A 15,899-nucleotide genomic window follows, 5' to 3' on the forward strand; every position below is an offset into this window, starting at 1 on the left:
TGAATGACCATCAGATTGCAGATAGATAATTGACTGTAAATTTACTAATTTCCCATCTTTTCAAATTAAAATTAAAATTATCTTGCTAATGAAAAACCAGTATTGAATTTTTAAGAGACCATATGTTGACTGCTACCTGAATTCTTTACTCAACAGCTGCCATACTTACATGTTCTTTTGGCACTTGTGCGATTTCCAAAAGACGCAGTTTTCCTTCATACTCTACTAATGTACCTCCCTGTAAGAGATATAAATGAAATAATTATGTTACATTAACTCCTGTACAATGCATGTTCCAAACTTTAACAGGATAGATCCAGATATGCCATCACAAAATGATAGACAATCATGGTCAATTATGTCCATTCTATTAATGATTTCGACACAAAAAAATGAAGACCCTAATTTACCTGTGAACCATGCAATGGCAAATCTGAAAGGTGAGCAAGAGTACTATTTATTCAAAACCTGGATAATTCATAAACTTTTCTTTTACAATATCTTCTTTACAGTTTTATCTAAGATATCTTTTAAAATTGGTATGGTATCTTCATAAGTTAAGATACAATTTGACGAAAAAATTGATTATTGTGCATAGGTCAAAACTCCTATTATCAAATACACAAAGAAAAATTGATTTTGGTGAGTGACATTTTTCAGTAAAACAGAATGGTTACGGTCAGATGCTTTCCATAACAGAAAGCGTTCATAACCAGTATATTGTAGATTATAAACCATTAAGATTTCCTAAAAGTCTCCTGCACTTTTCATCAACTTTATCATTATTTTTTCTTTAATTGAATTTTAATGTGATTATTACAATTGTGTACAAATTATTCTTGTATTAATAAGAGATGCAACTCCCACACTCATTATCGTATAAAAAAGATGCTCCCAAAGTTCAAAGCACTATTTGGCTACGTACAAAATCATACCATGTTGATAATAACATAATGCAACTATCACATTATTTGGAGATGAGCAGTAACCATTGATTCCATAAAAAGCAAACTACCTTAATATGTGGAAAATATATGATAAAAATAATATAACATCTTCTTCTGTATTTAGCATGCAGTGAATTGATAACTTGACGGACCCACTTCTGCCATCCTATGTTTTACTGATCAAGGACTGTATCATTCCCTATGATTTCAAGTGAATACCACTGATCCATATCTGTCATCATATAATGTATTGCAGATCATGGTACTAGCTGTTAGCAGCTGGATATGTATTATACACAGGTAAATAAGGTATGGATTTACTACTGACTGAACTAACTAGATCTATATTCATCTACTACCAACTAAACTAACTAGTTGCATATGCATCTACTACCAACTGAACTAACTAGTTGCATATGCATCTACTACCAACTGAACTAACTAGTTGCATATGCATCTACTACCAACTGAACTAACTAGTTGCATATGCATCTACTACCAACTAAACTAACTAGTTGCATATGCATCTACTACCAACTGAACTAACTAGTTGCATATGCATCTACTACCAACTGAACTAACTAGTTGCATATGCATCTACTACCAACTGAACTAACTAGTTGCATATGCATCTACTACCAACTGAACTAACTAGTTGCATATGCATCTACTACCAACTGAACTAACTAGTTGCATATGCATCTACTACCAACTGAACTAACTAGTTGCATATGCATCTACTACCAACTGAACTAACTAGTTGCATATGCATCTACTACCAACTGAACTAACTAGTTGCATATGCATCTACTACCAACTGAACTAACTAGTTGCATATGCATCTACTACCAACTAAACTAACTAGTTGCATATGCATCTACTACCAACTGAACTAATTAGTTGCATATGCATCTACTACCAACTGAACTAACTAGTTGCATATGCATCTACTACCAACTGAACTAACTAGTTGCATATGCATCTACTACCAACTGAACTAACTAGTTGCATATGCATCTACTACCAACTAAACTAACTAGTTGCATATGCATCTACTATCAACTGAACTAATTAGTTGCATATGCATCTACTACCAACTGAACTAACTAGTTGCATATGCATCTACTACCAACTGAACTAACTAGTTGCATATGCATCTACTACCAACTGAACTAACTAGTTGCATATGCATCTACTACCTATAACCAACTGAACCAACTAGTTGCATATGCATCTACTACCAACTGAACTAACTAGTTGCATATGCATCTACTACCAACTAAACTAACTAGTTGCATATGCATCTACTACCAACTGAACTAACTAGTTGCATATGCAATTACTACCAACTGAACTAACTAGTTGCATATGCATCTACTACCAACTGAACCAACTAGTTGCATATGCATCTATTACCTATAACCAACTGAACCAACTAATGCATATACATTTCTACCAGTGAAACACACTAATAATGTATACATGGTGTACTATCAAATGAGCCAAATAAATGGCATATACAGTTCCTACCAACTAAACCAGTATAAAAAATATGCATTCAATAAACTACTTATAACAAATTTATTAGATTTAATGGCACTTATTCTCCAAAATTCTTGTGGTTAGTTTGCAAATTTATGAATCCAATCATTATTAATGTATTATAATTAAAAAAATTAGAATGGATTTAAATTGCATCTGAAAGGCATCATATTTTTTAAAGTCTCCTTGTAAGAAAATATTTTGTAGTTCACCTTAGTGTCTGCTTTTGTCTTGTCTGTGACTTCCATTACAAACTCAGGTGCCTTGTCCTCATTATTCAACAAGAAATTAAGTATATCTTGAAGTCGGTTAAGGTCTAGTAGATTATGAAGCACTGACATTTTCTTAAATAAGTCATATCCAATTCATACGACTTCCATTACAAACGTGAAGCAATTTAAGATAGCTGTGACACTATCAAAGAACAAGATTGGGATACATGATAAAATATTATGAGATATAAATAAATTTTGTGAGGTCATATTTTCTTCAAAGGTTATCAATATTTACTGATTTGAATTGCAGAGCAAATATTCCTTTAAGTTCACATGTATCATTCATGATTAAATTGCATATTTCATGGAATATAGACAGTGCATATTGTATGCAATATACACACTGCATATTGTATGGAATATGGACACAGCATACTGTACAGTCGGCCAACATTATATTGTATGTAATTCAGCATATTTTATAGAATATTACTGGAATGATCCTTAATACAATGCATTCTATCCACAAGCTTACTAAAAGAAGCATCACATACATACATACATACATACATACATACATACATACATACATACATGCATACATACATACATACATACATACATACATACATTACATACATACATACATACACACACACATACATACATAGACACATACATACATACATACACACATACATACATACATACATACATACATACATACATACATGCATACATACATGCATACATACATATGAGTCTAATTGCAAAATAACATATTGCACCAGCAGATCAAGGTCTATGTTGTTTGTTCAACTGACTGATCCTAATGAACTACATAAACCCAGATGTGCCAGTGCATTATGCAAAAACACTTCCGGGTCTTGGATCTTTGCAGTTTGACTCAACTTACAAGCAAAAATACATGGTATCTGAAAAGCTTGAACAGTATATTTGGTTTTAATTTCAAATAATAACAAAGAATAAATCTCAGCATTCTGTGAGAAACTGAATTTAAAGAGTGGTGTTATGCAATAACTCCATATTCTTTAATTTTGTCCTTTTATAATACTAACAATTCATTAGTCAAGACAAGTGTTTTGGTGAGAACAGTCTGTATCAATATGATTAGTCACTAACATCAATGACTTATGATTAGATGTATGAGATATTTACCAATGGATACTGTGTCTGAGTTTTTTAGCATATCAATGGTTTTATAATTTTCGGGTATGGTTCTAGTATGTCTACCGTTTTATAATTTGTTGGCATGATACTTGTATATCAATGGTTTTATAATTGTTTGGCATGGTTCTAGTATGTCAATGGTTTTATAATTGTTTGGCATGGTTCTAGTATGTCAATGTTTTTATAATTTTTTGGCATGGTTCTAGTATGTCAATGGTTTTACAGTTGTTTGGCATGGTACTAGTATGTCAATGTTTTTATAATTTTTTGGCATGGTTCTAGTATGTCAATGGTTTTATAATTGTTTGGCATGGTACTAGTATGTCAGTGTTTTTATAATTGTTTGGTATGGATCTAGTATGTAAATGGTTTTATAAATTTTTGGCATGGGTTCTAGCGTGTCAGTGACTTTAAAATGTTGGGACATGGTTCTCGCATATCAATGGTTTTATAATTTTTGCGTGGTTTTAGTGTGTCAATGGTTTTATTATATTTGGCCATGGGTGTAGCATTTAATAGCATCTGCAAAATGATGTTGTTACTATCCAAGACCAGTTGTTACTATCCAAGACCAGTTGTTTCTATCCAAGACCGGTTGTTACTATCCAAGACCAGTTGTTTCTATCCAACACCAGTTGTTTCTATCTATCCAACACCAGTTGTTTCTATCCAAGACCAGTTGTTTCCTTTGGGCTCACTAGTTTCCTCCACCTGAAGAATCACCTCCCAACAACACCTGGGCAGCGATGAGTTGGTTTTATAGGCAAACATGTGAAAGATGTTTGCTAAGGTTTAGTTTGAAAAGGATACTGAGGTCTACAGTAGCACCTAGATTGTCGATATTGGACACAAACATATACTTCTTTCCTGCCTTTATGAACGTGTCTAGCAGTCCAGAGTTGTAGAAACTCCTGTATATATCGCCATGACCGGGAGGATACCATCTGTGACAGGAAACATAATATCATATAAATACAGACATAAACTGAACCTGTTTTAAAATAATGAACTTAAAATAACCAGAGGAATTTAAAATGTACTACATTCAAAACCAGTTGGCTGCAATGTTATTAATGCAGCTACAAAGAGAAAGGTAAGGATATTCCAAATAAATCTTATAATTTGTTTGTCTCAGCTCACTCACGATCACTAGATTTTTATTAATAATTCTGATGATATTACATATATCACAGTGAAATCAGTTTTCTTTATAATAATAGCTGATAGTACGCCTATTGTGGGAGAAATACTTTACAACTTTCAGCGATGTGAATGGCCTCTAGAATGCATAATCCAGAACTGTTTCCGAAAACATAAACTCATACAGTGTCCTTACAAGCAAAGATAATAAAACCGAAAACATAAACTCGTACAGTGTTCTTAAGGACATGCAAAGATGATAGAATATGCTGAAAACCTATTTTTAAAATGGTAATAGCTGCATGAAAGAGCAGTGTATATTTTTAACACTAACCCCTCTGGATTTTCTTCGCCAATGTTGAGTGCTATGGGCAAAAGAGATTCTCGACAAATCCTGGGAAATCTGGAAAAGAAAGTGAAGAACGTTTCTCGTCATTTTTAGAAAGGATTGTGTGGACAATCATGGAGGATGACTGGAATACTGTATTTATCTAAGTTGGTCAGATGATTGGCTTCTATAGGCACTTTTGACATTTTGTTCGGCTACATCGTAACTTGGAAAATGTGAGCAAGGTATTTTTTCCAAGCACAAACTGAGGCAGATAACTATTTTTGTTATTGCTGCTAGCAATTAAATTGCTTCTGATCATGAACTAGTTTTCTATGCTCAACAGGGCCTTCCCCCAAAACACACTATTGTCCCTAAAAGTCAACAATATTTACTACTTAAAGAAGCAAGGGTCACCAAGGTAACAATTTTGATATTAGATTTCCAGTGCTATCTATTAAAAACATTTTTTACTTTTCATTGTTTCAAGCTAATGGAAATAAAGTTTTGTCTGCAACATGGATTCTCACAATTCTTACCTACCGAATAGTTTCATACACAAATATTTCATTATAGATACAGAACTCTTCTAGGATTCAAGGCAATATACTCAGGAAAATATACGTTAACTAAACAAATTTTTCATTAAGTGAGTCAGAATGGAACCTATGCTAGTCATTTAATTGAAAATGAATCCCTTCAAATTCCCTGCACTGATAAAGAAAGTAAAAACTACTACCCTATGTTCCTAAAGTGGATTACCTGCTTTGGTTGAACATGTAGATGGTGACATTCAAACTACAATATTTGTGCATGATTTTCTGTGTATCTGCATCAGTGTTGTATGAGTTCATCAGAACAAGCGGCACATCTGTGCCATATTTGTTGTTCAGAAACTGCAAAAAACGACAAATTTTAATTAGCTGACAGAACAGAGAAAGAAGAATTGACATTTTCAAAATCGTGATGGATCCTCGTTTTAAAAGATTTTTATCCACACACACAAAAAAATCACATCAAAGCTTTAGGTTTTCAGCAGAGCAGATTTAAACTTTTAAAACTTACTATTTTGTGGTTACTGTACATAATCCTTTACTAGCTGCAATCAGAATTGACCCTGATCTGTCATCACATAAGTTGCTGACAATCAGGGTCTATATTGTTTGTTCTACTAATAATTCCTAACAAGCTGTACAGACCCAGATTTGCTGGTGCATTATATGATGGTAGATCTGGGTCTGTGCATTTGCAGTTGGACTCTACTTATAAGTAAGTATTTATACTATGCACATTTTTATAATTACTACAATCATAACATAACAGTTTGAATGAGTGTAATTAACAGTTTCAATTATCAAGTGTGAAATTTCTTAGTTTTCAATTATTGATTGATGTACACAGCATATTTATTCTTCTGTGTAATCAGAGTAAACACTATGTATTGAAATATTTATGCATCCTTCAAATATATTTTCCACTTTTCATCCATTCAATTAGGCAAATTAACAATAAAACAAAATATTCCATTTCTTTAGAAAAACTAATCCTGATGTCTCTCCAAGACTGAAGTCAATGTGAGATTATGTCTCATCTACAAACTATATATATATATATATATATATATATATATATATATATATATATATATATATATATATATATATATATATATAGCTTAACAGCAAATCAACAATATCTTAGCTATACAATGCCACTAAATGTAGGTACATCCGAAAATGCATATCAAACAATCAACAATGATAAAGTGATAATAATTCTTAAATAATACGATTCAAGTTTTGATGCAACTAACTCATTTCAAGCGTACAAGACATTTTTAGAAGGAATATCATGTAGGATGGCATATTTATTATATCATAACCATCAGATGATACCTATAAACAGTGCTTTGCTATACACAACGAAACACCTATACGTTTTTAAACTGATGCTGACAAAGCCATATCTGGAAAATTGAAACTCATTATTATATCATATGCTAAAGTAAACCAGGTCATAATCGCATGCCAGGCAATAATAGCATACAATAACAGCATGCCGAGCGATAACAGCATGTCAGGCATTAAAAAAGCACGCCAGGCAATAACAGCATGTCAGGCAATAAGAGCATGCCAGGCAATAACAGCACGTTAGGCAATAAAATCATGCCAGACTGTAACAGCATACAATAACTGCATGCAAGGCAATAACTGCATGCCAAATAATAACAGTATACACTAACTGCATGCAAGGCAATAACATCATGCCAAATAATAACAGTATACACTAACTGGGTGCAAGACAATAACTGCATGCCAAATAATAACAGTATACACTAACTGCATGCAAGGCAATAACATCATGCCAAATAATAACAGTATACACTAACTGGGTGCAAGGCAATAACATCATGCCAAATAATAACAGTATACACTAACTGGGTGCAAGGCAATAACTGCATGCCAAATAATAACAGTATACACTAACTGTGTGCATGGCAATAACATCATGCCAAACAATAACAGTGGACAAAAATGTGTTATCGTGGCATAGGATATATAAACATACCTCTATTTGTTGCACATTCATGTCGAGGAAAGTGAGTTCATCCTTGATGGTTATTATACTCTTTGGTCCCTTACAACCCATACTAGTTCCAAGACCTCCATTCAGCTTAATGACAACCAGCTGATCCAAAAGAGTTTTAGCGTCATTCTCATTAGGAAATGGTAGCTTGTCATACATCTTCAGCTAGCAAAATAGAAATAAATATGATTCAGATTGAGAACAAAGCTGTACTAAATTTTCCATTTTCTTGAAAACACATACTTTTATTACAGGAATTCAGTGGAATGCTGTAGCATGCATGCTCAATGTCTTCATTGTCAAAGAGCTAAATTAGACAGCTGCAGGGGCGTACCTAAAGTATTTGCCACCGGAGCGGATCCTTCCTTTGGCACCCCCGCAAATAACTTAAAATGTAAATACACAGAACAATATATTATGTTTGCAAGTAGATTTTTAAATATGTGCAGTGCTGTCATAAACAAATTGGCAATAACTTTTACTTTGGTGAATATTTCATTTGGTTTGAAAACTTGTACTGGTATTTCAACTCTCTGATGCCCCTCCCCAACTTCTGGTTGCCACCCGGGGTGGACTGGCCTCTCGCACCCCCCTTATGAACAATGAACAACTGAGACCTACTTTGAAGGTGTTGGAGAAGGAAATGAAAATTAGTTCTCTAATTTGATGTTACTATTAAATTTTATAATATTTAAAGACATCAATGTCAGAAAAATACTAAATGCAAAACGTATTGATAAATTCAGTGAAAGATCAAAGTAGATCACAGCGACCGACTTATTCAGCAGTGAGAAGTGCTCTTTCAGATAAAGTACATATCAAGTTTCAAGACTGTATATTTAACAATGTCAAAAAAGTTATATAAAAAGTTAAAACTGAACACTGCGGCAAAGGGAAACAACAATTACAACTGCAAAAAAAGGAACAACAACAATAATGCCATCAGAAAAGAGAGCATTGTGTCTCACTTATTCCTTGCAGGAGAGATAATAATAAGTATAATTATTTACGAAAATAGGCGATAGATACCCATTTATCTCTTTTGTTATAAAATTTATCTGCTGATAGTGACTTCTCAGAGTTTAACATCAAAATAAAATGCAGTTCCTTCGGAGCAAACTACCTTTTAAGACCTGATGAGGAAAAGTAATTTTCGGTCAAAGATACACTGAATTTGTTATATATTTTAATGTATGAAGCCACAAAATAGTGTTTTATTACAAATTGCTCAGTCTTTCAAATCTCTTTTTAGCAAGGAATATATTAGGTGTATGGTGTATTACTGGTATAAATTAAACATGATCATATGCAATGGTGTGCATTTAAACAAATTGAAAATAGAGAAACAAGAGTACCATGACTGGCACGTTGTACAATTGTTCTATGTTTAATGTGTCATGATTGACACATTGTACACCTGTCCTGTTTAATTTACCACGAATGACACGGTGTACGCCTGTCCCATGTTTAATGCATCATGATTGGTACGTTGTACGCCTGTCAGATGTTTAGTGTGCCATGAATGACATATTGTACACCTGTCCCATGTTTAATGTTCCATGAATGGCATGTTGAACACCTGTCCCATGTTTAGTGTGCCATGAACGGCATGTTGTACACCTGTCCCATGTTTAGTGTGCCATGAATGACATATTGTACACCTGTCCCATGTTTAATGTTCCATGAATGGTACGTTGCACACCTGCCCAATGTTTAATGTGCCATAAATGGCATGTTGTACACCTGTCCCATGTTTAACAGTCTTTTACGTAGATAACTGAAATCTCTGTGCAGAATTGATTTCTCGTTTTTCGCTCCCATTAACCAAGACCTTTGACCTTTTTGATCACAAAACAGAGCTTATTTCCTCCTCAAACATCAAGTGATCCACAACGTTTGGTCAAATTCCGTGACATAGAACAAATGTTATTGTGTGGAAAGCATTTTTCTTCTCTCAGCTGCAGTGACCCTGACCTCTGACATTTTTATTCCATCATCAAGAACTTATCCCCTACCATAAGCGGAAACCATCCACAAAGTCTGGTTCCGGTATGTGATCTAGAAAATTATGTTATTATACGGAAACTATTTTATCCTTTCGGTCCAAGTTATTTTGAATGTTGACCTTTTGCCTCTAGAATCAAACGAGTTCTTCTCCATGCAAATTGCAAGACATTTGGTAACTGCAGATGGTGGACAACTCAAGTTATTCTACAGAATTTTTTTTCTTATTTCAGTAACAAGGGTACAGACAGATTGTGAAGTGGCAAATTTTATGTCGATCTAACAAGAATACATTAGTTGAGACCAGATAACCATTAATTAGATTTATGTAGACAAACGCGTATCATATCGCCATACTACCGCGTACGGTAATGTCCTTTAGAGGGAGAATTTTGTTCCTAATTAAGCATTTGTTTATATAGCAGCCAGACGGACTCTTAGGGACACGGAAAACTTTCATTTTTCATGGCAAAGCTGTTACAGTTGAGAAATCGCAGAAACTCTGTTGCTCAAACTACCAGGACAAGCTGACCCTGACTTTGGCGCCTCTGGAAAAAGGCGGCAGAGATATTTGATTCTGATTGGTTACGTTGAATAAGGGGCGTGTTTCCCACACAAAATATTCTAGCTTTTAAAATTGTCACATCGGAAATTCTAATCAGTCTAAGCTTTTCCTATAAGAGGAAACCCAAAAAGTAGGACTCCTTGGAATTTGCAAGAAATGCCTCGTAAAAGAACGGTTGTCCAAAGGGGACTATTGTCGAAAGGAACCGACGAAATAATTTACGAATTAGAGGGAGGAACGTTGAAAGCAAAGGTAGTGTGACAATTCCATGTAATTTGTTGATGCCATATATAATGCTTTGCTGAAGTTATTTACTTGTATCTGCATGAATATTGTTTCTACATTCGTGTAATAATTTGTTTTATGAAGTATAACTGTGTTGAGTTTATGCATAGCATGTCGTACATTAATCTTTAGATAAGTTTGACGAATTGTTTGAATTCTTTGTCTTGTTTGCATAAGAATTATGTTCTAAGAATTTAATACATTACATTAGTTAATAGGATTACGAGAATCCGTGTGAATTCGCCGAATTTAGAAGATTTCACGTATGATTAAGAATAAGTGTGTATTGACTGAAATGATCTAGTAATTGATTGATGTGATGTATCCTATTTATTCGCTGTGTAAATTGAGGCTGGCTCAGAACCCCAGGCCTCGCGTATATGTTAATGTGTAAGGTCAAGGCGTAACGAATTAGCCATTTGACTAATTAGGGTCATTATAGAACATGTGGAGTCGATTGATAGCCTTAGCGTCTGTTTAGCACTGATAGTGAAATCTGATAACGAGGGAGAATAATGAAGAATTAACTGTTTCATAAATAACGGGATATTTAGGTTGTCTCTATTTATATTTATTTAAAAGGGAGAAAAATAGCTCCTGAGACGTATGAGACGTGTTGTCCTTAGACGTATGAGACGTATTATCCTGAGACGTATGAGACGTATTATTCTGGGACGTATGATACGTATTATTCTGGGACGTATAATGTGATGTTACTCTGAGACGTATACTGAGAAGTATAGAGAGAAGTGCAGTGGGACGTATAATCCTGTGACGCAATCCTGCGACGTATTAATTTCTGAAACGTATTCTGAGAGTATCCTGAGACGGATGGTGGAAAGTATCATCCTGAGATTCAAGGGTCTGAACAGCTACAGAGGAAGCAAGACAAATTGAGGACGAGCAGGTTATGCAATCGTACAAGACGTTGACTTCCATTGTTCACCCTATCCTATGATGAACTAAATCTATCAGTAAACAGATAGGCTATTTTATTTAAATATATTTGCGTTTTCTTTGTATTTCGGTGAAAGTTAAATTTCTAAAAGCAGAGTACATTCCTGATGTAATGAATTTTCACAGTGTTTTTATGTAATTGATTAAATTGTTTGCTTACATGTACGGGGGCTCGTGTTGGTTTGTTCTATATACCTGCTCAGATCTCTATTTATTTCACCTATAAGTTTTACCACTTATATTTAGATTTACTCGAACCGGGCAATAACATCGAGGGCGGTCAACCCCTAGATAACGAAAACCAAATTTGGCGGGACACACACCAGGGACAATTCCATCCCCCCCCCCTTTCCAGATGAAATTATGAATGGACGACATCATAATATCATATACTCTGCCATATGTGTTGTATAAAAACTAGTCAGTACTTACAGCATCATCTTGCAATAACTTAATCTTCGCCCAGTCTATGGAGGGCCCTCTTTCCTGGAGAAAGCGATCAAACATCTCCTTGAAATCCTCAAACTCTTTTCTCACATTCTGAAATAAAGAAGCGTGTATTGTCACTTAAGACTTTTAGCATATAACAAATTATGAGTAAATATAGAAGCCGTTGTTTTGTTTTTGTTTGTCTGGTGCTTTCTATTATTAATGTTTTGGCTTGTTCGTTTCACTGAATGTTTCAATTTTGAACCAACCGCTACGCAATTCTCAAACTGGAATATTAGAAAAGCTCTCGCTTTTATTCCATGTGTTTAAGGCATAGGGTGGGTGAGTAGAAATGCGTATTTTTATGTGCATTGATGTAATCAGTGAATTATGGTGTAGAAGGGACGTTAATGGTGGTCTCTAAACAAACAAAAATTATCAATTCCATTAAAGAGTCAACAGCCATTAAAGAGTCAACAGCCATTATTGTAAAATGAATATAAGAAAGCTACTAGTGCGAATCTATATGATGTTTTGAAGAAAAAAAATACGGCTTTTAATTATGTGAGGTAGAAACAGGTATACAGGTAGACACATACTTATGCATATATATTTTACACGGCTTGAATATGAGCACTGATTCCTGCATACAGTTGTTAGCAAATGAAACAAGAGTATTTCGAATGGACTGACCCTATGCTGGCTGAAAATAATGTCCAAGAATTCAAGCTAAAACCACGTCTCTGATAGTCTTCAGCGATAAAAATATTTTCAAATTAATTGGTGTGGTGAACATATTGGATATCAGATCGGAACCATTTTCATTTAGAACCAGTGCGTTATTAAAAGTTTTGTGGTGGAAACCCAATGTTGAAATGGCGTTCCTTTTAGAAGAGTAATAGTAACAATGTTTTAAAGATGGATGCCAGTGTGGCCATACTAGATATAAGATTGTCATCATTTCCATCGAGTAGAAACTAAACATCATCATAAGTCTTTTAGACGAAAGCACGACGATGATAGGACCCGCCATATAGTAGAATATATTGCAATATGGCTATTGTGGTCGCTATGTTAGAAGTCCGATCGACACCATTTTTATTTATTAACAACTGAAAATATTACGAAGTCTTCTAGTGTAAACCATTGCTGATGTGACCATTCGTTCAGGTGAAATAGCAATAGCAAGACTGCTATTATAACAGTAAACCTTTACATAAAGATACAGCTGACAGAATAAGAAAGAAAAAACACAAGAGACGGAAGCCCTTGCAAATATGTCATCTTCTAAAAAACAAACAATCGCCTCCGCCACTAAGTCATAATGGGATGCACCAGCGATCTATGATTTTTATTTGTCGCATTGTCAACTCATCCTCCTGAAACCTCATGCCAATATGATCAGCCTCCCATAACTGTTGTTGATGGAGTTCAGGTTACAAAGGAAGTATATTATTAAAGAAAATGTAGGTATTTACGTCCTATCCTCTCCTCAGTGTCTGTACACAGAATCTAAACCCCTTGTTCTAATATGATCATCAATGTACCATCATCAATTGTTAACCCATCTCAATAAAATAAAGCCATATTTCTGATGAACACGTGACATTTCAATATCCCCCTAGAAAAACTGAATAAAGAAGCTATAACTTTGTTGCGATATAATCATCATGATAAAACATAACACCAAATATTATTAACCTACTTTAATCCGTATTAATGTCGGGATAAATTATTGTACAGACACACGAGTGGATATGACCAATCACAATATATCCGCAGTAACAAACAAACACACACACACACACACACACACACACACACACACACACACACGCACAGCTCTATATAATAGATAAAATTCCTTCATTAAAGACCTGTTTCCTATTCTGCGCTTTCACTTTTCAAATTTGTCTACGTATGTTAAAGTCATAAAACAAATTGTCCTGCGGTAGTTTCAAATCGTAATTAAATAAACAAATAAGCTGCAGATTGAGAAATACTTACATCGTTCAAATTCTTCTTCTCATTTTCTATCCCCGATAGAGACATGATGAAATGTCGTTTTAAAAGGTGTACCTAAAGCCCAGGCAAACGATTTGTCACTTGTTGCACGTACAGACTTTGATCACGCACTTGTCCCCTAATCCAAAGAGGCTTGCTTTTTGTACCGCTCGCCCTCTTCATACACCTAGCTATATATAGCCATAAGGATAAATAAAAACTGTCACCTTAGGGCAATTAATAAAGATGGTTATCGCTGAGGTGACTAAAAGGTAAGGCGACCAGAGATAACCAATGAAACAGTTGATCTAATTTATTACCGTCATAGGTTAAGATATATTCCACGGATAGCTGTTCAAAGTGTTCAGTAACTGGACAGACATGGTTTCAATCCATGGTGCGGTCTATTCCTGCTTACAAAAAGATTTACTTATCATTATCACTTAAAACTGTTTGCAGAAGCTCTTTAATGGCAACTTTTATATGGAGAAATTTAAATTAACAATTGGAATCTATTTTTAAAAAGTTTGGTCAGAATCAAAATAGTTGGTCCATTCATCAGCAACAATCGAATACAAAACCTGTGCGATCAAATCTTATATTCAACATGTGGCCTTTGGACTGCATTTCTTTCATATCTGTATAAGCAACTGTTATTTTAAGTTGTCCTAAAGAGGGACGTGCTGTGGAAACTGCATGAAAATTAATAAAAATACATGTAATTATCCTTTCTGCTTCGCTGAATCCTTTAAGATAAGAGAATTGTATTGGATGAATTAGAAGTTTGTGTCTTTTTGTTTCACTGTGTCATAACTTAATAAAGATCATTGTACATCAATAGATTTTAAATACAGCACCAATTATTCTCCATCCTGTGTATAACTTTAATTATCGATATTAACTAACTTCGATATATCTCTAGACAAGTGTTCCTTTCTCCATCGTTGTGGAGTATACATAAAATCACGCTAAAACATTGTAAAGGGGTTCAAATCTTTTTCAATCTCATTTCCCTAATCGAAATAAAATGTGTACTTCCAATTCTTACAAATATTTGTTCAGAAATCTGTTTTTGTCAGATACAAGCTACGATTACTAAATACGTCTGATCAAGATTTTTTAAAATATAAACAACACTATATTATGTGTTTTGTTTCGAATAGACAAAAAGAACGACTCTGGTGCGGCGTAAAAATGTCACGGCAGTCATGACGTGCCGTTTGTTACTACACAGTATCAAACGAGTTATTTCCCCAGACTCAGAACAGAACACTTAGATGGTTTTGTATTTATTTTCCTTCATACATTATTTTCAACTGTTTTAATGTATGCTTTTTAAAAAAATGAATTTAGGCATTTGTTGTTTTATTAACGACACTTTACAACCCTATAAAAAAAAAAATAAACATGTACGAATCCAGAACCATGCACGCATCCAAAACCATGCACGCATCCAGAACCATGTACATACACATTCAGAACCATGTACGCATCTACGCATCCGAACCCATGTACTCATCTACGCATCCAAAACCACGTACGCATCCAAAACCATGTACACATCCAGAACCATGTACATACACATTCAGAACCATGTACTCATCTACGCATCCAAAACCACGTACACATCCAGAACCATGTACGCATCTACGCATCCGAACCCATGTACTCATCTACGCATCCAAAACCACGTACACATCCAGAAC

At 34.5% G+C, this 15,899-nt stretch overlaps 1 protein-coding gene across 1 annotated transcript in view; it reads right to left on the reverse strand.

The window, feature by feature from the left end:
- LOC149794720 (UTP--glucose-1-phosphate uridylyltransferase-like) overlaps window positions 1-14,351 on the reverse strand; it is a 35,029-nt gene extending 20,678 nt beyond the window's left edge. Inside the window, exons 1-8 of the mRNA XM_089963961.1 lie at window positions 14,197-14,351; window positions 12,193-12,300; window positions 7,932-8,114; window positions 6,126-6,259; window positions 5,370-5,438; window positions 4,706-4,839; window positions 2,702-2,787; window positions 170-238 (exon numbers count right to left, since the gene is read on the reverse strand). Coding sequence (XP_089820087.1) covers window positions 170-238; window positions 2,702-2,787; window positions 4,706-4,839; window positions 5,370-5,438; window positions 6,126-6,259; window positions 7,932-8,114; window positions 12,193-12,300; window positions 14,197-14,241 — 828 coding nt within the window. The 5' untranslated portion in view covers window positions 14,242-14,351. The remainder of the gene's footprint in view (window positions 1-169; window positions 239-2,701; window positions 2,788-4,705; window positions 4,840-5,369; window positions 5,439-6,125; window positions 6,260-7,931; window positions 8,115-12,192; window positions 12,301-14,196) is intronic.
- Between the last annotated feature and the right edge of the window lie 1,548 nt (window positions 14,352-15,899).

This window comes from Sinohyriopsis cumingii, chromosome 7, assembly GCF_028554795.1.
Source record: "Sinohyriopsis cumingii isolate HCF-2022 chromosome 7, ASM2855479v2, whole genome shotgun sequence".
Taxonomy (NCBI): domain Eukaryota; kingdom Metazoa; phylum Mollusca; class Bivalvia; order Unionida; family Unionidae; genus Sinohyriopsis; species Sinohyriopsis cumingii.